Here is a 25603-nt window from a genome sequence, read left to right as displayed (position 1 = left end):
AGCGCACAAACCTCTCAAATGTGCTGCTAACCCTGAGCTATTACCTAAGATATTCTGAATATGCCCAGCCCAGCAATAACAATACAATTCCATTAAACCATGAGGAGAGGAGGGTTCATTTTTGAGTGGACATGAATTATTTGACTTATTGCTGATGTTCAAGTGGAAGGACACAAGTCTTACCAGACACAAAGATTACATGCTGCCACAGCTCAGATGTAACGATAACGCCTTGTCTCCTCTCTTCATTTCAAATTTTACAAAAAGAAATCCTTGCAATCTTTTCAGAGCAACCTGACATTCATGATGTGATAACCACACTTTGAGATCTCGAATTAGAAATATTAAAACATAATTCCATCAACATTCGAATAAATGTGTCACGAGGCAGCAAATGCCATTCATCGGTGCAGTGACCGTCAACCTAATGATGGAATTATTGGCGTAAGATTCCATGAGGCATCACACAATCATCCTAATGGGAGTGTCCTTGAATTTCGAATGAAGAACCAACAAAGTCGTTTTGCTATTAATGTGACAAATGCTGTTTCTTCTTCATTTGCATAGCAGATGACAATGTCAGACGAGATACGAAAGGCAATTTTGGAAGATGACACAGCTTCCATGGTGGCATCAGAAATTGCTTCTTTTTTTCTCAACATGGAAAAAACACCAATTCTTTCAAACATTTCATCGACTGCATCAACATGGAAAAAGTTCCAAACTTTTCCGAGACGCATTCGAGGCAATAGACACTAACGAGACATGCCATCCTCTAAATATTCCCTTTGAAGGTGATGGCAACATCGGTGTCTAAAACTGACAATAAAAGTTCAGGAAAGTCGGGATTTTCATTGGGTTTTTCTCAGATGTTGAACATTGGGTTCATTGGGTTTTTCATGGTTAGAGAAACTTTCCATCATCTAGATCAAAATAACCGAACTGAGATTAAACTATATATTTACGGTGCCCAAAGAAAGTCTGCACCCCCTTTTAAAACGTTCACCTTGTGTTGCCTTATAGCCTGGAATTAAATTGTATTAAATCAGACTTCGTCGGCGGACGCATTATGTTACCAGGTTAACCGTCTGTCCTTCCGTCCATCCGTGATATGTTTTCATTACCGCGATAACTTGAAAACGGCTGGAGGGATTTTAGTCAAACTTGGTGCAGTTATGTACCATGAGGTAAAGATGGACTGATTAGATGTTGGGGTCAAGAGGTCAAAGGTCAAAGGTCAAAGTCTGTAATAGGTCTATAACTTGAGAACGGCTAAATGGATCTAATTCAAACATGGTACAGATATGTATAATGATGTAGAGATTAACTGGTTAGATTTTGGGGTCCTGAGGTCAAAGGCCAAAGGTCAGAGGTCATGTCAGGTAAAAAATGTGATAACTTGTGAACAGCTGAAGGGATTTAAATTAAAACTTGGTACAGGTACTGTATGTATAATGATGTAAACATGAAATGATTAAATGTTGGGGTTAAAGACCAAAGGTCAGAGGTCATGTCAGGTAAAAAACGGGATAACTGGAGAACAGCTGAAGGGATTTAAATTCAAACTTGGTACAGGTACTGACTGTATGTATAATGATGTAAACATGAACTGATTAAATGTTGGGGTTAAAGACCAAAGGTCAGAGGTCATGTCAGGTAAAAAACGGGATAAATGGAGAACAGCTGAAGGGATTTAAATTCAAACTTGGTACAGGTACTGTATGTATAATGATGTAAACATGAACTGATTAAATTTAGGTGTCAAGAGGTCAAAGGTCAGAGGTCATGTCAGGTAAAAAAACGGGATAACTTTAGAACAGCTGAATGCATTTAAATCAAACTTGGTACAAGTATTAGAATGATGTAATAATGTGGGCGGAGGCATATCGGTCTTCATCGTGACATCGAAGTGTCGTTGTACTTCCACCTTTATTTACACATTGTAACCGACAACTTCCAAGTGAAAAACAAGTTATACAAATATCAGGAAATTAATTTACAATACAAAACTAGAATATATTGGTCACTTTCCGGCAGCAAATAACGAAGGGAAAGTCAAAGCACAATTTACACTGGAAACATGCACAGCACTTACACCAATGGACCTTTCGATGGGATAGGATACCGAGTGACCTTCAATAGATTACCTGGAATTTTAATTTCCATCTCGTCACCTTTCCACTTTCAGCAATTACCACATGGTGGGGTGTTGTGTTGATTTCAGGATCATCTTTACGAGCTTTCTGATACTACAGCAGTTCACTTGGCCATTTATTGAACATTGACCATATTGCTTCATTGGAGAGTTAACTGCGATCAGCAACTGCCATTAGATCTGTTTCAACTCTGTGATTCTACCTCGTCAAGATTGTTGACTTGTTGTGTTACCTATGATGGAACATCTTTGTGGACCGTTTTGGTTCGTGTCCCGAAGCATGCCAGTTTCGTGGCTAAGGTTACAATCCTGGAGGGGTCACCACTGATATGGGATACAGGATTTGGGGGAGCAGGAGTTTGGAATTTTGGCCAGGGTGCTTGCCTCCACTTTGCGAAGGACACTGTGGACTGTTTAACGTCCACCAGCAACAGGTGCTGAAGAAGGGGACCTCCGGCTTAACGTACTTCCAACGAACAGCAGACATTTTGATGCCTTGCCGTGCCTGCGAAGCATCAGGATGACAATTTATTGCTGGACCGACGTTCATTCCCAGGCTAGATAGTTCAGAGACCCCTATGCATGCCTCTAGTCTAGGCTATCCTATCATCCAAAGTTATGTAAATGTGGAACTGCAATTTGAAAATCATGCGGGAAGCAAAAACACCATTTCATGGTAAGACGTATAAATACTGTTTAGGAGTGGACAGAAGTAAAACTTTACAATGATGTCAGACCATGAAATATGTTTACTATAAATGCTATTTTTTTGTTTGCTTTAACGACGCATTTTACTTCTGCTTTGCTTGGTAAATTATGTGATGTAAAGAATTGTAATTTGTGGAGTTTATCATTGCTTTGTTATGCAATCATTTTTTGATGTTTAGCCACGAGATGCTAATTTTTATACAAAACAGTAATTTATAGAAGAGTTGACATAAAATGTACACAACAGGAAAATGTGAATCATCTAGACAATAGGTAATCTCTCATTCATTCACTTAATATTCGTATGCCTCAAAGGTATGAAGACAATGTGAATGATCATTCACATATAGTACAGAGATTTTGCTCAGGATCAAACTTTCAGGCCAATTTTATATCAGGGCTAGTCTGTCACAAGTTACAAGGCACATTACATCTTTTCACCTGTCAGCACCCCATGTCGAAAATCCTGTAGATAACCAATAGGACAAATCCCATAAAATCCTATAGAAAATTGAACCAGCAGGATCTACCGGTTTCAATAGGAAAGTGAAATTCTGGACCAGTAGAAAATAGCAATAAAAAACCCGTAGGTCAATGGGACCAGTAGGATGCCAATAGAATACCAATATATAAATGAACAGGATTGTAAACAAGAAGAAAAAGCCATAAAATTGAATATCTCCCGTGGTTTTAGTAATTTTGATGTACGGAGTTAAATGCTGCCAGTCGGCCATCTTTGGTCAGATTACAAAACAAAATATTCTGCATATGTAAACTCTCGTGTATTGTCTTTGTGCCAAGTTTGAACAAAATTAGTCCATGCATGTCCGAGAAATGGTTGGGGACACGTCTAAGTAACAAAATCGCCGCCAGTCGGCCATCTTGAATCTGATCTAGAAAATAAATGAAGTGCTTATGTAAGCCATCATTCATTATCGGTGTGCAAAGTTTGAACAAGATCGGTAAATGTATGGCCGAGAAATGGTTGAGGACGTGGTCAATATCTGGATTATTACAACTAAAATGGCCGCCAGGTTACCAGTCAGCCATCTTTGATCAGGTCGCAAAATAAAGTGAGGTGCAAGTGTATGCCATCATGCACTGTGCTTTTGTCAAGTTTGAACATAATCGGACAATGCATGTCCGATAAATTGTTGGAGACATGTTTAAGTAACAAAATGGCCGCCAGTCGGCCATATTGAATTTAATATCGAAAAATCGACGTGCATATGTGTATGTCATCGTGCTTTATCTCCTTGCCTTGTTTGAACAACATCGGTAAATGCATGTCTGAGAAATGGTTGAGGACATGTTCAACATTGGTTTTTTTTCAACAAAAATGGCCGCCAGTCGGCCATCTTTGATCGCATCGCAAAACAATATGACGTGCATATGATTATCATCGTGTATTGTCTTTGTGCCAAGTATGAACAAAATCGGTCAATGCAACTCCGAGATATGGTTGCGGACGCTCGGGAGGCAGTTTAAGGGCCACTGCCGTGTCCATGTCGGTAGGTCACCAATGAAGGAGCTCGGGCTCCCACGTCGATCGGAAGAATGGACACGACAAAAAGCTGGAATTCGTCCGAGTTGCTTTATTCAAACAAAACACTCAGGTACTCTGAAAAGCCCGTTTATCGGGCAGCAATATATATACACACATTATCCCGGAGCGTTTGCCCAGGAAAGGCGAGAGGGGGCGTGGCCGAGCGTCCTGGCTGCGGCCTGGCAAGTTGAGCGTGGGCCTGCCCGGGCGTCCTGGACGAGCCCGGCATGGTGATCGCTCCGCGTCCTTGATAGGTGCAAGGCGATTGTGAAAACCCAGCGGTAGCCGCGACAGAGACATGTTTAAGTAACAAAATGGCCGCCAGTCGGCCATATTGAATTTAATATCGAAAAATCGACGTGCATATGTGTATGTCATCGTGCTTTATCTCCTTGCCTTGTTTGAACAACATCGGTAAATGCATGTCCGAGAAATGGTTGAGGACATGTTCAACATTGGTTTTTTTTACAACAAAAATGGCCGCCAGTCGGCCATCTTTGATCGCATCGCAAAACAATATGACGTGCATATGAATATCATCGTGTATTGTCTTTGTGCCAAGTATGAACAAAATCGGTCAATGCAACTCCGAGATATGGTTGCGGACGCACGTACGAGACCCCATCCATAAGCCACCGTTTCGGACGAAGTCCAACAAGAACCACTTGACATATGTGGGAAAAATACATGCCCAGAATGGGAATTGGAACCGTGGTCCTCTGGGGAAATGTACCAGTAGTTTGCCATATTAGCTATCTGGATCCTATGTCCGGTCCATATTAGCTCCGGTCGAATTCATCCCTTCCGGGTTCGGTTGCGAGAGGACGCTGGCGTTGCATATTCGCCGCTTCTCCGACTGGATGGATGTACAGGGTCTGCTTCTACCTTTCTGACCTGACATCTCACACCTGTCCTGCCTTTTCACACCCGCACGTGCCGCGTGTTCTCCGGCTGGATAACGGAATCTGCTTTTGATGGTACGGAATACGGAATTCGAAAGGCCCGCTCCCGTTGATTGTGGCCGTGGCTTGTTTGCCGGTGGCCTTGTGGCCTTGTTTGCCGCTGTGGTCTTGATTAGCGGCTGCAGTCGTTTGCCGCTGCGTTTGCCGCTGCGTTTGCCGCTGCGTTTGCCGCTTTGCCTCCTCGACCTTGGCCTCGTACTCGTCCCTTCGCTCCTGCCTGGCATGGCTCTGAAGTACTCCGCCGCAAGGCTTCTTCTGCTCAATACCCGCTCCACCCCATCATGCATCTCTGCCATCAAATCAAATGGACTCCTCCGACGACCCAGGTACATTCACCGTGGCTCCGGTCGCAAGTTTGTTTATTTGCAATCAGGTCACTCCATCCCCGTCCTCTGGTCGGCTCAGCGCACTCTCACTCTTCGTCCCAGCGCACCTGGTCACAGCAACCCACACGATCGCACCTCTTGCCTACGAACCCTGGCTAAATCACCTGAATTCATCCCTGCTGTTCAAAACAACATCAAGCTCACCCTGTTCAACACCCGGTCCCTCAACAATAAATGCCTCATCCTGAACGAATACATCCTGGATAACAAACTGGACTTTCTCTGTCTCACCGAAACCTGGCAACAACCTCTGGACTACTACACACTCAACCTCACCACACCCAATGGATATTCCTACGTCAATAAACCACGCTCGGAGGGCCGAGGTGGTGGAATTGCCGTTATCCACCGTCAAGACATCAAGACCAACCTCATCTCCATCTCATCTGCTCCATCATTTGAACACCTGGCTTTAAAACTCTCTGGTCACACGCAGTCAGTCATGGCTGTCGTCTACCGCCCTCCCAAACCACACCCATCATTCCTGTCTGACTTCTCCTACTTTCTGACCCAGCTATGTTCCCTCTCCCCCTCAATCCTCCTCCTTGGTGATTTCAATATCCACATGGACTCCACTGACTCCACAATAACCACTGACTTCACTGATTTACTCACCTGCTTTAACCTCACTCAACATGTCGACTTTCCTACCCATATCCGTGGTCACATTTTGGACCTTGTCTGCTCCACTGGATTAAATTTGCACCATCTCTATGGCTCCGACCTCACCCTCTCTGACCACTTAGCCATCACTCTGACCATCAACATCCCCGCCCCAACACCAAGGCATTATCGCACAATCAACTTCCGTAAGCTAAACGCTCTTTCACCTACCTCATTCTCATCCACCCTCTCTGAAAAAATGTCCACTTCTCCCTTCATTGACCTCCACACCCCTTCCGACCTCACTGACTACTACAACCACACTCTCTCCTCCTGCCTTGACCAGCTTGCGCCTGTAAAAACCAAAACAGTTTCTTTCACCCATTCTGCTCCCTGGTTTACCCCTGAACTCCACCTGATGAAAACTCGTGCTCGCCAACTTGAAAGACTCCGCAATAAAACGGGTCTCACAGTTCACTCCCAAGCCTACAAGGACCACATACAACACTACAAAGATGCCCTCTCCCGCGCCCGCTCTGCCTACTACTCTCAAATTATCCACTCTGGCTCCGGAAACCCAAAAGCACTCTTCTCGACAATAAACAAACTCCTCCGCCCCCTGAACACCACCACCCAGTCATTCACAGTAGACAACTGCATCTCCTTCCTCTCTTTCTTCCAACGCAAAATTGACAACATCTACAACAGCTTGACCACCGCCGCACCCGCTCCCCCTCCAACCACCTGCCCCCCCTTGTCCTGCCATCCCCTGTCTCGGTTCTCCCCAATCTCTCCTACTGACCTCTCTGAACTCCTCATAGGAATGAAAACTGCCACCTGCACTCTTGACCCCATCCCCTCCAGCTTTGTCAAAGCCTCCCTCCCTGCTCTCTCTCCACTTATCATTGCAACAATAAACTCCTCCCTGTCTACAGGCATCGTCCCACCTTCCCTCAAAATTGCTGCTGTTACCCCCATTCTAAAAAAACCTGGTCTAAACCCTGACACCCTAAACAACTTCAGACCCATCTCCAACCTACCCTTTCTGTCAAAAGTTTTGGAACGCGCTGTAGCCACTCAACTCAAACATCATCTCTCTGCCAATAACTTGCATGAAACATTCCAATCCGGATTCCGCTCCAACCACAGTACTGAAACTGCTCTCCTCAAAATCACCAACGACCTTCTCCTCTCCTCTGACGCTGGCAACCTCAACATTCTCGTCCTCCTCGACCTCAGCGCTGCCTTTGACACCATCGATCACACTATCCTCCTCACCCGACTTGAATCCACCTTTAACGTCACCGGCACTGCCCTCTCTTGGATTAAATCATACCTCTCTGACAGATGCCAGTTCATCTCCATCAATAACTGCAAATCCCCCACTGCTCCCCTCCCCCAAGGTGTCCCCCAAGGTTCAGTTCTTGGCCCCCTCCTCTTCATCCTTTACCTGTCCCCGCTCGGTCACTTAATCCGCCGTCATGGTCTCCAATTCCACTGCTTCGCCGATGACATCCAGCTTTTCATCTCCACCAAGTCCGTCTCCACCGACACCCACTCTATCCTGACAAACTGCATCACTGAAATAAAATCCTGGCTTCAAATCAACTTCCTCAAGCTTAACTGTGATAAATCTGAAATAATCATCATTGGCCCAAAAACGCTCACAAAATCCACCCATAACTTTGCCCTCAACATCGACGGTATCCCAGTATCCACCTCCCCTCACATCCGGAATCTTGGCGTCATCTTTGACCAAACCCTTTCCTTCGACAAATACACTAAACAGATCACAAAGTCAGCCTTCTTTCACCTGAAAAACATTGCCCGTCTCCGCTCATCCCTCTCCTCCACGGCTGCAGAAACCCTCATCCACGCCTTCATCACATCCCGTCTGGACTACTGCAATAGCCTCCTCTATGGTTCACCCTCAAAAATCACCAATAAACTCCAATACATTCAGAACTCCGCTGCCCGTCTACTCACTCATTCCCGGACCCGTGACCACATCACCCCCGTCCTTTACAAGCTTCACTGGCTCCCCATCCCCCAGAGAATCCAGTACAAAATCCTCCTCTTGACATACAAAGCCCTCCATAACCTGGCCCCATCCTACCTGGCTGACCTCCTCTCCAGACACACTCCCACCCGCAACCTCCGCTCTGCTGGTACCAACCTCCTGACCCCCTCCATCCGGACCAAATTCAGATCCTGGGGGGACAGGGCCTTCTCCATCGCTGCTCCCACCCTCTGGAACTCACTACCTCACACCATCAGAGACTCCTCCTCACTCACCACATTCAAAACATCACTAAAGACCCACCTGTTCAACGCTGCATTCAACATTCAACCCACAGCATTTAACCCCTGACTATCTCTTCTCCTTCTCCCTCCTTTTGCTTTAAATATTTCCCTATTGATTCTTGTCTTGTCTTTTTGATTCTTGTCTTATATATATGCCGTATATCGCTGCTGTTTGTTTTCTTGATTCTTGTCTTTTTGCAATTGTTGTTTTCATGTATTGTTATGCATTATGTTTTCCACTCTGTCAAAGCGCCTTTGGGCTTCTGGAAAAGCGCTATACAAAATAAATGAATTATTATTATTATTATTATTATGTGTCAAACAACTTATATTCACATACATATACAACAAAGACTCTACAGGGATTAACATGGCTATAACTCAATTCAATATGGAACTGTCTGATTTTTGTATGTTTATAACAAAATATAATTGTACACCACTCCTTTCCTGTGCCATCTCCAGGCGCTGCATAACGTCATTGCCGAGCACCGAAGGGGGGCCCGGCAATGACGCGTGCTGAAAGGGAGTACTCAGTTTTCAGTCCGGTTTGTTTGTTACTTGGCAAAAAAAAAAAAAATTTTTTTGCAAGTATGTTGATCACTCCGGTTTGTGTGTTTGTTTATTTGTGTGTTTTTTGTTTGTTTGTGTGTTTGTCTGTCCGCTCACTTATACTTGCCTACAGGTCACAATTTTAAACATATCTTCACGAAACTTCACCTAATGGTAGAGTTCGTGGTCCGAGAGAATCCTATATATTTTTGAGGTCAAAAGGTCAACCACTTTTTTTCAAATTTCTAAAATTCTCAATTTTCATCCCATTGACTTGAAATTTGATTCAGATTTACATATCGGCTAACTGAATTCAACCACCAACTATTTTTGAGATCAGCATAGGCCAAAAGGTCAACATAGGCCACAGGTTAACCACTTTTTTTCGAATTTCTAAAATCCTCAATTTTCATCCGATTGACTTGAAATTTGAATGGGATTTACATATCGGCTAACTGAATTCAACCACCAACTATTTTTGAGATCAACATAGGTCATAAGGTCAACATAGGCAAAAGGTCAACCACTTTTTTTTAATTTTCTAAAATTCTCAATTTTCATCCCATTGACTTAAATTTTGAAAACGATTTTCATGTCAGCTTACTGAAACCAACCACCAACTATTTTTGAGGTCAAGATAGGCCAAAAGGTCAACATAGACCAAATTTCTAAAATTTTCAATTTTCATCCAATTAACTTAAACTTTGAAGACAATTTGCATATGAGGTCACTGAATTCAACCACTAATTATTTTTGAGGTCAAAAGGATGCTCTACTGAGTGCCATTCTACTTTGTTTTGTTTGCCAAGTGTCACCCTATGAGTGATTTTTATCTTGCCAAAACGAAGTTTTTGCAAGATGTATCAGTCAGCTTGTATGTTTGTTTGTTTGTTATCTTGCCAAAACGAAGTTTTTGCTAGATGTATTAGTCAGCTTGTATGTTTGTTTTTTTGTTTGTTTTTTTTTTTGTTTTTTTGTTTGTGGTTAATCATTTTTTTTCCACGTTTAGATCACTCTGTAGACCACAGTTATTATTGGAAACTCCTGTAACTTCGCATATCAGAGTCCTATAGAGATACCCTTCAGCACCCAAAATTTTGAAGGTCAAGGTCAAAGGTCAAGGTCACTTTGTGGTCAATCATGGAGGTCGACGAAACCCTTATTTTTTGAGTAACTTTGATCGGATCGTCTCCAAACTTCATGGGAATCTAGTATATGGTCCGGCGCTCAGCTGATTAGTTTTTGGTGGCGATCGGCCTTGACCTTCATGGTTAGCGCTGGAGGTCGAAAATTATTGACCCCAAGGTCAAATGTTGAAATCGTTATTTTTTGAGTAACTTTGATCGGATCGTCTCCAAACTTCATGGGAATCTAGTATATGGTCCGGCGCTCAGCTGATTAGTTTTTTGTGGCGATCGGCCTTGACCTTCATGGTTAGCGCTGGAGGTCGACCTTGACCTTTGACCTTGACCTTCAGATCACTCTGTAGACCACAGTTATTATTGGAAACTCCTGTAACTTCGCATATCAGAGTCCTATAGAGATACCCTTCAGCACACAAAATTTTGAAGGTCAAGGTCAAAGGTCAAGGTCACTTTGTGGTCAATCATGGAGGTCGACGAAACCCTTATTTTTTGAGTAACTTTGATCGGATCGTCTCCAAACTTCATGGGAATCTAGTATATGGTCCGGCGCTCAGCTGATTAGTTTTTGGTGGCGATCGGCCTTGACCTTCATGGTTAGCGCTGGAGGTCGAAAATTATTGACCCCAAGGTCAAATGTTGAAATCGTTATTTTTTGAGTAACTTTGATCGGATCGTCTCCAAACTTCATGGGAATCTAGTATATGGTCCGGCGCTCAGCTGATTAGTTTTTGGTGGCGATCGGCCTTGACCTTCATGGTTAGCGCTGGAGGTCGAAAATTATTGACCCCAAGGTCAAATGTTGAAATCGTAGGTACCATATCTTCGCATATCTTCGCATGTAACTTGGCATATCAGAGTCCTATAGAGATACCCTTCAGCACACAAAATTTTGAAGGTCAAGGTCAAAGGTCAAGGTAACTTTGTGGTCAATCATGGAGGTCGACGAAACCCTTATTTTTTGAGTAACTTTGATCGGATCGTCTCCAAACTTCATGGGAATCTAGTATATGGTCCGGCGCTCAGCTGATTAGTTTTTGGTGGCGATCGGCCTTGACCTTCATGGTTAGCGCTGGAGGTCGAAAATTATTGACCCCAAGGTCAAATGTTGAAACCCTTATTTTTTGAGTAACTTTGATCGGATCGTCTCCAAACTTCATGGGAATCTAGTATATGGTCCGGCGCTCAGCTGATTAGTTTTTGGTGGCGATCGGCCTTGACCTTCATGGTTAGCGCTGGAGGTCGAAAATTATTGACCCCAAGGTCAAATGTTGAAATCGTAGGTACCATATCTTCGCATATCTTCGCATGTAACTTCGCATATCAGAGTCCTATAGAGATACCCTTCAGCACACAAAATTTTGAAGGTCAAGGTCAAAGGTCAAGGTCACTTTGTGGTCAATCATGGAGGTCGACGAAACCCTTATTTTTTGAGTAACTTTGATCGGATCGTCTCCAAACTTCATGGGAATCTAGTATATGGTCCGGCGCTCAGCTGATTAGTTTTTGGTGGCGATCGGCCTTGACCTTCATGGTTAGCGCTGGAGGTCGAAAATTATTGACCCCAAGGTCAAATGTTGAAATCGTTATTTTTTGAGTAACTTTGATCGGATCGTCTCCAAACTTCATGGGAATCTAGTATATGGTCCGGCGCTCAGCTGATTAGTTTTTGGTGGCGATCGGCCTTGACCTTCATGGTTAGCGCTGGAGTTCGAAAATTATTGACCCCAAGGTCAAATGTTAAAATCGTTATTTTTTGAGTAACTTTGATCGGATCGTCTCCAAACTTCATGGGAATCTAGTATATGGTCCGGCGCTCAGCTGATTAGTTTTTGGTGGCGATCGGCCTTGACCTTCATGGTTAGCGCTGGAGGTCGAAAATTATTGACCCCAAGGTCAAATTTTGAAATCGTAGGTACCATATCGAGTAATACCTCATATGAATGCCCTTGATGAGTGCTTCCCAGATCTGTAAACAGTTTGACGCTATGACGTCATTTGATGACGTCATGACGAAAAAACGGAATTTTCATGAAAAAATTATTTCCTCAGTTCTCATCAAAATCTTTCAATATCTCGTGGGCAGACATTCCTCAAAGAGTCGCTTCTAGTGGATAGCAGTTCTGTTCACCTCAGTGTGACCTGAAGCAAGTCACTCATGTTCACATTTTGGCAAGATACGGTTCACCCTGTGGGTGACATAGGTTTATTTTGTTTGTTTTTTTGTTTGTGGTTAATCTTTTTTTTTTCACGTTTAGATCACTCTGTAGACCACAGTTATTATTGGAAACTCCTGTAACTTCGCATATCAGAGTCCTATAGAGATACCCTTCAGCACACAAAAATTTGAAGGTCAAGGTCAAAGGTCAAGGTCACTTTGCGGTCAATCATGGAGGTCAACGAAACCCTTATTTTTTGAGTAACTTTGATCTTATGATCTCCAAACTTGGTGGGTATATAGGGTGTGGTATGGCGCTCAGCTGATTAGTTTTTGGTGTCGATCGGCCTTGACCTTCAAGGTCATTTTGAAGGTCATTCATTTGTTTGTGGTTAATCATTTTTTTTCACGTTTAGATCACTCTGTAGACCACAGTTATTATTGGAAACTCCTGTAACTTCGCATATCAGAGTCCTATAGAGATACCCTTCAGCACACAAAATTTTGAAGGTCAAGGTCAAAGGTCAAGGTCACTTTGTGGTCAATCATGGAGGTCGACGAAACACTAATTTTTTGAGTAACTTTGATCGGATCGTCTCCAAACTTCATGGGAATCTAGTATATGGTCCGGCGCTCAGCTGATTAGTTTTTGGTGGCGATCGGCCTTGACCTTCATGGTTAGTGCTGGAGGTCGAAAATTATTGACCCCAAGGTCAAATGTTGAAATCGTAGGTACCATATCTTCGCATATCTTCGCATGTAACTTCGCATATCAGAGTCCTATAGAGATACCCTTCAGCACACAAAATTTTGAAGGTCAAGGTCAAAGGTCAAGGTCACTTTGTGGTCAATCATGGAGGTCGACGAAACCCTTATTTTTTGAGTAACTTTGATCGGATCGTCTCCAAACTTCATGGGAATCTAGTATATGGTCCGGCGCTCAGCTGATTAGTTTTTGGTGGCGATCGACCTTGACCTTCATGGTTAGCGCTGGAGGTCGAAAATTATTGACCCCAAGGTCAAATGTTGAAACCCTTATTTTTTGAGTAACTTTGATCGGATCGTCTCCAAACTTCATGGGAATCTAGTATATGGTCCGGCGCTCAGCTGATTAGTTTTTGGTGGCGATCGGTCTTGACCTTCATGGTTAGCGCTGGAGGTCGAAAATTATTGACCCCAAGGTCAAATGTTGAAATCGTAGGTACCATATCGAGTAATACCTCATATGAATGCCCTTGATGAGTGCTTCCCAGATCTGTAAACAGTTTGACGCTATGACGTCATTTGATGACGTCATGACGAAAAAACGGAATTTTCATGAAAAAATTATTTCCTCAGTTCTCATCAAAATCTTTCAATATTTCATGTGCGTTGGTCATGAAGACATACTATTCACCATACGAAATTATTAAGGTCAAGGTCAAAGGTCAAGGTCACTTTGCGGTCAATCATGGAGGTCAACGAAACCCTGGCAAGATACGGTTCACCCTGTGGGTGATGTTTTATTTTTTTGTTTTTTTGTTTTTTTGTTTGTGGTTAATCATTTTTTTTTCACGTTTAGATCACTCTGTAGACCACAGTTATTATTGGAAACTCCTGTAACTTCGCATATCAGAGTCCTATAGAGATACCCTTCAGCACACAAAATTTTGAAGGTCAAGGTCAAAGGTCAAGGTCACTTTGCGGTCAATCATGGAGGTCAACGAAACCCTTATTTTTTGAGTAACTTTGATCGGATCGTCTCCAAACTTCATGGGAATCTAGTATATGGTCCGGCGCTCAGCTGATTAGTTTTTGGTGGCGATCGGCCTTGACCTTCATGGTTAGCGCTGGAGGTCGAAAATTATTGACCCCAAGGTCAAATTACGAAACCCTTATTTTTTGAGTAACTTTGATCTTATGATCTCCAAACTTGGTGGGTATATAGGGTGTGGTATGGCGCTCAGTTGATTAGTTTTTGGTGTCGATCGGCCTTGACCTTCAAGGTCATTTTGAAGGTCATTCAATTTTGACCAAAAGGTAAAATTTTCAAGTTTCAGTTACCATATCGAGTAGTACCTCAAATTGAAGCCCTTGTTGAGTGCTTTCCAAACATATAACTAGTTTGACAATGTGACGTCATTTGACGGCGTTATGACGAAAAAACTGCACTTTTCATGTATATTGTATTGCTTTAGTTCGCATTGTTTAGGTCACTCTGTAGAGCACAGTTCCCTTTGGAAACTCTTGTAAGTTCGCATATCAGAGTCTTTTAGAGATACCCTTTAGCACACAAAATTATGAAGGTCAAGGTCAAAGGTCAAGGTCACTTTGCGGCCAATCATGGAGGTCGACGAAACACTAATTTTTTGAGTAACTTTGATCGCATCGTCTCCAAACTTCATGGGAATCTAGTATATGGTCCGGCGCTCAGCTGATTAGTTTTTGGTGGCGATCGGCCTTGACCTTCATGGTTAGCGCTGGAGGTCAAAAATTATTGACCCCATGGTCAAATTTTGAAATCGTAGGTACCATATCGAGTAATACCTCATATGAATGCCCTTGATGAGTGCTTCCCAGATCTGTAAACAGTTTGACGCTATGACGTCATTTGATGACGTCATGATGAAAAAACGGAATTTTCATGAAAAAATTATTTCCTCAGTTCTCATCAAAATCTTTCAATATTTCATGTGCGTTGGTCATGAAGACATACTATTCACCATACGAAATTATTAAGGTCAAGGTCAAATGGCAAGATACGGTTCACCCTGTGGGTGACATATGTTCTTTGTTTGTTTTTTTGTTTGTGGTTAATCATTTTTTTTTCACGTTTAGATCACTCTGTAGACCACAGTTATTATTGGAAACTCCTGTAACTTCGCATATCAGAGTCCTATAGAGATACCCTTCAGCACACAAAATTTTGAAGGTCAAGGTCAAAGGTCAAGGTCACTTTGCGGTCAATCATGGAGGTCAACGAAACCCTTATTTTTTGAGTAACTTTGATCTTATGATCTCCAAACTTGGTGGGTATATAGGGTGTGGTATGGCGCTCAGCTGATTAGTTTTTGGTGTCGATCGGCCTTGACCTTCAAGGTCATTTTGAAGGTCATTCAATTTTGACCAAAAGGTAAAATTTTCAAGTTTCAGTTACCATATCGAGTAGTACCTCAAATTGAAGCCCTTGTTGAGTGCTTTCCAAACATATAACTAGTTTGACAATGTGACGTCATTTGACGGCGTTATGACGAAAAAACTGCACTTTTCATGTATATTGTATTGCTTTAGTTCGCATTGTTTAGGTCACTCTGTAGAGCACAGTTCCCTTTGGAAACTCTTGTAAGTTCGCATATCAGAGTCTTTTAGAGATACCCTTTAGCACACAAAATTATGAAGGTCAAGGTCAGAGGTCAAGGTCACTTTGCGGCCAATCATGGAGGTCGACGAAACACTAATTTTTTGAGTAACTTTGATCGGATCGTCTCCAAACTTCATGGGAATCTAGTATATGGTCCGGCGCTCAGCTGATTAGTTTTTGGTGGCGATCGGCCTTGACCTTCATGGTTAGCGCTGGAGGTCGAAAATTATTGACCCCAAGGTCAAATTTTGAAATCGTAGGTACCATATCGAGTAATACCTCATATGAATGCCCTTGATGAGTGCTTCCCAGATCTGTAAACAGTTTGACGCTATGACGTCATTTGATGACGTCATGACGAAAAAACGGAATTTTCACATTTTGGCAAGATACGGTTCACCCTGTGGGTGACATATGTTTTATTTGTTTTTTATCTTGCCAAAACGAAGTTTTTGCAAGATGTATTAGTCAGCTTGTATGTTTGTTTGTGGTTAATCATTTTTTTTTTCACGTTTAGATCACTCTGTAGACCACAGTTATTATTGGAAACTCCTGTAACTTCGCATATCAGAGTCCTATAGAGATACCCTTCAGCACACAAAATTTTGAAGGTCAAGGTCAAAGGTCAAGGTCACTTTGCGGTCAATCATGGAGGTCAACGAAACCCTTATTTTTTGAGTAACTTTGATCTTATGATCTCCAAACTTCATGGGAATCTAGTATATGGTCCGGCGCTCAGCTGATTAGTTTTTGGTGGCGATCGGCCTTGACCTTCATGGTTAGCGCTGGAGGTCGAAAATTATTGACCCCAAGGTCAAATTTTGAAATCGTAGGTACCATATCGAGTAATACCTCATATGAATGCCCTTGATGAGTGCTTCCCAGATCTGTAAACAGTTTGACGCTATGACGTCATTTGATGACGTCATGACGAAAAAACTGAATTTTCACATTTTGGCAAGATACGGTTCACCCTGTGGGTGACATATGTTTTTATTCAATTGTTATCTTGCCAAAACGAAGTTTTTGCAAGATGTATTAGTCTGCTTGTTATCTTGCCAAAACGAAGTTTTTGCAAGATGTATTAGTCTGCTTGTATGTTTGTTTGTTTGTTTTTTTGTTTTTTTGTTTGTGGTTAATCTTTTTTTTTTCACGTTTAGATCACTCTGTAGACCACAGTTATTATTGGAAACTCCTGTAACTTCGCATATCAGAGTCCTATAGAGATGCCCTTCAGCACACAAAATTTTGAAGGTCAAGGTCAAAGGTCAAGGTCACTTTGCGGTCAATCATGGAGGTCAACGAAACCCTTATTTTTTGAGTAACTTTGATCTTATGATCTCCAAACTTGGTGGGTATATAGGGTGTGGTATGGCGCTCAGCTGATTAGTTTTTGGTGTCGATCGGCCTTGACCTTCAAGGTCATTTTGAAGGTCATTCAATTTTGACCAAAAGGTAAAATTTTCAAGTTTCAGTTACCATATCGAGTAGTACCTCAAATTGAAGCCCTTGTTGAGTGCTTTCCAAACATATAACTAGTTTGACAATGTGACGTCATTTGACGGCGTTATGACGAAAAAACTGCACTTTTCATGTATATTGTATTGCTTTAGTTCGCATTGTTTAGGTCACTCTGTAGAGCACAGTTCCCTTTGGAAACTCTTGTAAGTTCGCATATCAGAGTCTTTTAGAGATACCCTTTAGCACACAAAATTATGAAGGTCAAGGTCAAGGTCAAGGTCACTTTGCGGCCAATCATGGAGGTCGACGAAGCACTAATTTTTTGAGTAACTTTGATCGGATCGTCTCCAAACTTCATGGGAATCTAGTATATGGTCCGGCGCTCAGCTGATTAGTTTTTGGTGGCGATCGGCCTTGACCTTCATGGTTAGCGCTGGAGGTCGAAAATTATTGACACCAAGGTCAAATTTTGAAATCGTAGGTACCATATCGAGTAAAACCTCATATGAATGCCCTTGATGAGTGCTTCCCAGATCTGTAAACAGTTTGACGCTATGACGTCATTTGATGACGTCATGACGAAAAAACGGAATTTTCACATTTTGGCAAGATACGGTTCACCCTGTGGGTGATTTTTTTTAATTATTTTGTTTTTTATCTTGCCAAAACGAAGTTTTTGCAAGATGTATTAGTCAGCTTGTATGTTTGTTTTTTTGTTTGTTATCTTGCCAAAACGAAGTTTTTGCAAGATGTATTAGTCAGCTTGTATGTTTGTTTTTTTGTTTGTTTTTTTGTTTTTTTGTTTTTTTGTTTGTGGTTAATCATTTTTTTTCCACGTTTAGATCACTCTGTAGACCACAGTTATTATTGGAAACTCCTGTAACTTCGCATATCAGAGTCCTATAGAGATACACTTCAGCACACAAAATTTTGAAGGTCAAGGTCAAAGGTCAAGGTCACTTTGTGGTCAATCATGGAGGTGGACGAAACCCTTATTTTTTGAGTAACTTTGATCGGATCGTCTCCAAACTTCATGGGAATCTAGTATATGGTCCGGCGCTCAGCTGATTAGTTTTTGGTGGCGATCGGCCTTGACCTTCATGGTTAGCGCTGGAGGTCGAAAATTATTGACCCCAAGGTCAAATGTTGAAACCCTTATTTTTTGAGTAACTTTGATCGGATCGTCTCCAAACTTCATGGGAATCTAGTATATGGTCCGGCGCTCAGCTGATTAGTTTTTGGTGGCGATCGGCCTTGACCTTCATGGTTAGCGCTGGAGGTCGAAAATTATTGACCCCAAGGTCAAATGTTGAAATCGTAGGTACCATATCTTCGCATATCTTCGCATGTAACTTCGCATATCAGAGTCCTATAGAGATACCCTTCAGCACACAAAATTTTGAAGGTCAAGGTCAAAGGTCAAGGTCACTTTGTGGTCAATCATGGAGGTCGACGAAACCCTTATTTTTTGAGTAACTTTGATCGGATCGTCTCCAAACTTCATGGGAATCTAGTATATGGTCCGGCGCTCAGCTGATTAGTTTTTGGTGGCGATCGGCCTTGACTTTCATGGTTAGCGCTGGAGGTCGAAAATTATTGACCCCAAGGTCAAATGTTGAAATCGTTATTTTTTGAGTAACTTTGATCGGATCGTCTCCGAACTTCATGGGAATCTAGTATATGGTCCGGCGCTCAGCTGATTAGTTTTTGGTGGCGATCGGCCTTGACCTTCATGGTTAGCGCTGGAGGTCGAAAATTATTGACCCCAAGGTCAAATGTTGAAATCGTTATTTTTTGAGTAACTTTGATCGGATCGTCTCCAAACTTCATGGGAATCTAGTATATGGTCCGGCGCTCAGCTGATTAGTTTTTGGTGGCGATCGGCCTTGACCTTCATGGTTAGCGCTGGAGGTCGAAAATTATTGACCCCAAGGTCAAATTTTGAAATCGTAGGTACCATATCGAGTAATACCTCATATGAATGCCCTTGATGAGTGCTTCCCAGATCTGTAAACAGTTTGACGCTATGACGTCATTTGATGACGTCATGACGAAAAAACGGAATTTTCATGAAAAAATTATTTCCTCAGTTCTCATCAAAATCTTTCAATATTTCATGTGCGTTGGTCATGAAGACATACTATTCACCATACGAAATTATTAAGGTCAAGGTCAAAGGTCAAGGTCACTTGGCAAGATACGGTTCACCCTGTGGGTGACATATGTTCATTTTTTTGTTTTTTTGTTTTTTTGTTTGTGGTTAATCATTTTTTTTCCACGTTTAGATCACTCTGTAGACCACAGTTATTATTGGAAACTCCTGTAACTTTGCATATCAGAGTCCTATAGAGATACCCTTCAGCACACAAAATTTTGAAGGTCAAGGTCAAAGGTCAAGGTCACTTTGTGGTCAATCATGGAGGTCGACGAAACCCTTATTTTTTGAGTAACTTTGATCGGATCGTCTCCAAACTTCATGGGAATCTAGTATATGGTCCGGCGCTCAGCTGATTAGTTTTTGGTGGCGATCGGCCTTGACCTTCATGGTTAGCGCTGGAGGTCGAAAATTATTGACCCCAAGGTCAAATGTTGAAACCCTTATTTTTTGAGTAACTTTGATCGGATCGTCTCCAAACTTCATGGGAATCTAGTATATGGTCCGGCGCTCAGCTGATTAGTTTTTGGTGGCGATCGGCCTTGACCTTCATGGTTAGCGCTGGAGGTCGAAAATTATTGACCCCAAGGTCAAATGTTGAAATCGTAGGTACCATATCTTCGCATATCTTCGCATGTAACTTCGCATATCAGAGTCCTATAGAGATACCCTTCAGCACACAAAATTTTGAAGGTCAAGGTCAAAGGTCAAGGTCACTTTGTGGTCAATCATGGAGGTCGACGAAACCCTTATTTTTTGAGTAACTTTGATCGGATCGTCTCCAAACTTCATGGGAATCTAGTATATGGTCCGGCGCTCAGCTGATTAGTTTTTGGTGGCGATCGGCCTTGACCTTCATGGTTAGCGCTGGAGGTCGAAAATTATTGACCCCAAGGTCAAATGTTGAAACCCTTATTTTTTGAGTAACTTTGATCGGATCGTTTCCAAACTTCATGGGAATCTAGTATATGGTCCGGCGCTCAGCTGATTAGTTTTTGGTGGCGATCGGCCTTGACCTTCATGGTTAGCGCTGGAGGTCGAAAATTATTGACCCCAAGGTCAAATGTTGAAATCGTAGGTACCATATCGAGTAATACCTCATATGAATGCCCTTGATGAGTGCTTCCCAGATCTGTAAACAGTTTGACGCTATGACGTCATTTGATGACGTCATGACGAAAAAACGGAATTTTCATGAAACAATTATTTCCTCAGTTCTCATCAAAATCTTTCAATATTTCATGTGCGTTGGTCATGAAGACATACTATTCACCATACGAAATTATTAAGGTCAAGGTCAAAGGTCAAGGTCACTTTGCGGTCAATCATGGAGGTCAACGAAACCCTGGCAAGATACGGTTCACCCTGTGGGTGATGTTTTATTTGTTTGTTTTTTTGTTTTTTTGTTTGTGGTTAATCATTTTTTTTCATGTTTAGATCACTCTGTAGACCACAGTTATTATTGGAAACTCCTGTAACTTCGCATATCAGAGTCCTATAGAGATACCCTTCAGCACACAAAATTTTGAAGGTCAAGGTCAAAGGTCAAGGTCACTTTGTGGTCAATCATGGAGGTCGACGAAACACTAATTTTTTGAGTAACTTTGATCGGATCGTCTCCAAACTTCATGGGAATCTAGTATATGGTCCGGCGCTCAGCTGATTAGTTTTTGGTGGCGATTGGCCTTGACCTTCATGGTTAGCGCTGGAGGTCGAAAATTATTGACCCCAAGGTCAAATTACGAAACCCTTATTTTTTGAGTAACTTTGATCTTATGATCTCCAAACTTGGTGGGTATATAGGGTGTGGTATGGCGCTCAGTTGATTAGTTTTTGGTGTCGATCGGCCTTGACCTTCAAGGTCATTTTGAAGGTCATTCAATTTTGACCAAAAGGTAAAATTTTCAAGTTTCAGTTACCATATCGAGTAGTACCTCAAATTGAAGCCCTTGTTGAGTGCTTTCCAAACATATAACTAGTTTGACAATGTGACGTCATTTGACGGCGTTATGACGAAAAAACTGCACTTTTCATGTATATTGTATTGCTTTAGTTCGCATTGTTTAGGTCACTCTGTAGAGCACAGTTCCCTTTGGAAACTCTTGTAAGTTCGCATATCAGAGTCTTTTAGAGATACCCTTTAGCACACAAAATTATGAAGGTCAAGGTCAAAGGTCAAGGTCACTTTGCGGCCAATCATGGAGGTCGACGAAACCCTTATTTTTTGAGTAACTTTGATCGGATCGTCTCCAAACTTCATGGGAATCTAGTATATGGTCCGGCGCTCAGCTGATTAGTTTTTGGTGGCGATCGGCCTTGACCTTCATGGTTAGCGCTGGAGGTCGAAAATTATTGACCCCAAGGTCAAATTTTGAAATCGTAGGTACCATATCGAGTAATACCTCATATGAATGCCCTTGATGAGTGCTTCCCAGATCTGTAAACAGTTTGACGCTATGACGTCATTTGATGACGTCATGACGAAAAAACGGAATTTTCATGAAAAAATTATTTCCTCAGTTCTCATCAAAATCTTTCAATATTTCATGTGCGTTGGTCATGAAGACATACTATTCACCATACGAAATTATTAAGGTCAAGGTCAAATGGCAAGATACGGTTCACCCTGTGGGTGACATATGTTTATTTTGTTTGTTTTTTTGTTTGTGGTTAATCATTTTTTTTTCACGTTTAGATCACTCTGTAGACCACAGTTATTATTGGAAACTCCTGTAACTTCGCATATCAGAGTCCTATAGAGATACCCTTCAGCACACAAAATTTTGAAGGTCAAGGTCAAAGGTCAAGGTCACTTTGCGGTCAATCATGGAGGTCAACGAAACCCTTATTTTTTGAGTAACTTTGATCTTATGATCTCCAAACTTGGTGGGTATATAGGGTGTGGTATGGCGCTCAGCTGATTAGTTTTTGGTGTCGATCGGCCTTGACCTTCAAGGTCATTTTGAAGGTCATTCAATTTTGACCAAAAGGTAAAATTTTCAAGTTTCAGTTACCATATCGAGTAGTACCTCAAATTGAAGCCCTTGTTGAGTGCTTTCCAAACATATAACTAGTTTGACAATGTGACGTCATTTGACGGCGTTATGACGAAAAAACTGCACTTTTCATGTATATTGTATTGCTTTAGTTCGCATTGTTTAGGTCACTCTGTAGAGCACAGTTCCCTTTGGAAACTCTTGTAAGTTCGCATATCAGAGTCTTTTAGAGATACCCTTTAGCACACAAAATTATGAAGGTCAAGGTCAAAGGTCAAGGTCACTTTGCGGCCAATCATGGAGGTCGACGAAACACTAATTTTTTGAGTAACTTTGATCGGATCGTCTCCAAACTTCATGGGAATCTAGTATATGGTCCGGCGCTCAGCTGATTAGTTTTTGGTGGCGATCGGCCTTGACCTTCATGGTTAGCGCTGGAGGTCGAAAATTATTGACCCCAAGGTCAAATTTTGAAATCGTAGGTACCATATCGAGTAATACCTCATATGAATGCCCTTGATGAGTGCTTCCCAGATCTGTAAACAGTTTGACGCTATGACGTCATTTGATGACGTCGAAAAAACGGAATTTTCACATTTTGGCAAGATACGGTTCACCCTGTGGGTGACATATGTTTTATTTGTTTTTTATCTTGCCAAAACGAAGTTTTTGCAAGATGTATTAGTCAGCTTGTATGTTTGTTTGTGGTTAATCATTTTTTTTTTCACGTTTAGATCACTCTGTAGACCACAGTTATTATTGGAAACTCCTGTAACTTCGCATATCAGAGTCCTATAGAGATACCCTTCAGCACACAAAATTTTGAAGGTCAAGGTCAAAGGTCAAGGTCACTTTGCGGTCAATCATGGAGGTCAACGAAACCCTTATTTTTTGAGTAACTTTGATCTTATGATCTCCAAACTTCATGGGAATCTAGTATATGGTCCGGCGCTCAGCTGATTAGTTTTTGGTGGCGATCGTCCTTGACCTTCATGGTTAGCGCTGGAGGTCGAAAATTATTGACCCCAAGGTCAAATTTTGAAATCGTAGGTACCATATCGAGTAATACCTCATATGAATGCCCTTGATGAGTGCTTCCCAGATCTGTAAACAGTTTGATGCTATGACGTCATTTGATGACGTCATGACGAAAAAACGGAATTTTCACATTTTGGCAAGATACGGTTCACCCTGTGGGTGACATATGTTTTTATTTTGTTTGTTTTTTTGGTTGTGGTTAATCATTTTTTTTTCACGTTTAGATCACTCTGTAGACCACAGTTATTATTGGAAACTCCTGTAACTTCGCATATCAGAGTCCTATAGAGATACCCTTCAGTAGGGTGCATCAAACGCCCTTAGGTTCTTGGATTTTAATGTCTATTCTCTCAAATGTTACACTTGTTGGTAGAAGTATGTATGCAAAAAATAAATGAAATCAGAGGTGGTCCTGGGTGGCCACCGGCCACTTTTATATATTTAGGGCCATTTTCGGGGCCGCACTATGTAAAAATGTTTGATTTTGTTAATTTACACCCAAACCTAGTCATGTTTGGTATCAAATTGAAGGTCTTGATGAGAGGAATACAAATATAACAATTTTATGCAAAAAACGATGGTTTGATAATTAGTTTGTATTTTTACATGAATGAAATCGGAGGTCTAATCGTGGGTCCCATACTAGTAGTCTAATAATATCCTTTATTTTCTTTCAGATGGCAGATAAGAAGACCAGATTAGCAAGTGCCATTTTTGGTCTTGGCAATGCTTTTACAGAAGCAGATGGTACATTGACAGGAGTCCGCCTCCCAACTTGCCGGCAGGTTCTTCGATGCGTGATGTGGTACATCCAGAAAGAAATATGTGAAGGCAAACAAACTCAGCCACTGAAATGGAAATCTGCCAGCATCGTCCTTATCCAGCTGAAAAAATTCTACACTAAAGCAAATATTCCTATGCTTTCAGACCATCAATGCTGCAAACTAATACTTGACCTTCTTAATGACAATAACAAATTGCGTCAAATACCTGTTTCTCGCCGAGAATCTCCAAGCACTTTGGCTAAGTTGCAAACCATGAATGAACGTCTTGATAAGACCTTTGGTGTATGGACAAAAGATGCAATGACAAACATTAAGAATGAGGAAGATAGAGTATTTTTAGAGTCAATGAAATCTGACAGAGTAGCCTCATTTGGTGGTGTTGACAAGAAGAAAGTTGATAAAGATCATAGAAAAGAAAAACGCCTCTTAGCGGAAGCTTCAAGACGAGAACGTCATGAATCATCCAGTGTACAAGAGATGACAATTAGTTCTGTATGCTCTGATGATAGTGACTCTGCAGATAGCTTGGAAGAAACTGAAGAAGAGGCGATTCCAGAGTTTCAAAGGAAGCGTAGTCACCACAGATCAACATATGCAGGTACATCTGCCTTTATTCCTCATGATATTCTGAAAAGACATTCAGTTGTGTCTGTTGCTACTCGACTAAACATAACTCCTGTTCAACAGGTTGCGCTCACCAAAGCTGTAATTCAAGAGGCAGGAGGTGATCCACGTCGTGTGGCCAAGTCGTACTCAACTGCTGATAAGGCTCGACGATCAATAACAAGTGCTATCGCCAAAGATATTCAAGAAAATTGGATCGCCCCAACAGCTGCAACACTTCACTGGGATGGCAAGCAGATACCAACGCTCACAAACAAGAATGTCAAGGAAGAAAGATTGCCAGTGTTGGTTGGGAATGCCACTGATGTAAAGCTACTGGGGGTGGCTAGATATCCTCCTGGAAGTGATAGGTCATCAGGTGACATCATTGCCGAGCACACTTACACGTATCTACATTCATGGAAGTGCAAACAATCAGTTGTCAACTTATGTTTTGACACAACAGCATCAAACACTGGACACGTTACAGCTGCCTGTGTTACCATTCAATCAAAACTGGACCGTGCTCTTCTGTGGTGTGCATGTCGCCATCATGTTGGAGAGGTAATCCTGGATCATGTGTTTGACGTTCTCAAAATTGAGGCATCAAAGTCTCCAGAAGTATCTTTGTTCCAAAAATTCCAGAAGAATTGGGAACGCATATCGCATGCAAAGAATGAAAGTTTAACCAAAATTGACATTTCCATGT

General features: G+C 41.9%; 1 protein-coding gene across 1 annotated transcript; it reads left to right on the top strand.

The window, feature by feature from the left end:
- Positions 1-2080: 2080 nt before the first annotated feature.
- LOC144892753 (uncharacterized) lies at positions 2081-25121 on the top strand. Its single transcript, XM_078781097.1, has 6 exons — positions 2081-2201; positions 2307-2589; positions 2712-2831; positions 3179-3266; positions 24184-24889; positions 24979-25121. The coding sequence occupies exons 1-6, from the start codon at positions 2081-2083 to the stop codon at positions 25017-25019; spliced, it is 1359 nt and encodes a 452-aa protein (XP_078637223.1). The 3' UTR covers positions 25020-25121.
- Positions 25122-25603: the final 482 nt, after the last annotated feature.

The sequence above is a fragment of the Myxine glutinosa genome, chromosome 6 (genome assembly GCF_964187855.1).
Source record: "Myxine glutinosa chromosome 6, kmMyxGlut1.1, whole genome shotgun sequence".
NCBI classification, from domain to species: Eukaryota; Metazoa; Chordata; class Myxini; order Myxiniformes; family Myxinidae; genus Myxine; species Myxine glutinosa.
Note: the sequence above shows the minus strand (reverse complement) of the source record. Positions and strands in the feature narration are given on the sequence as shown.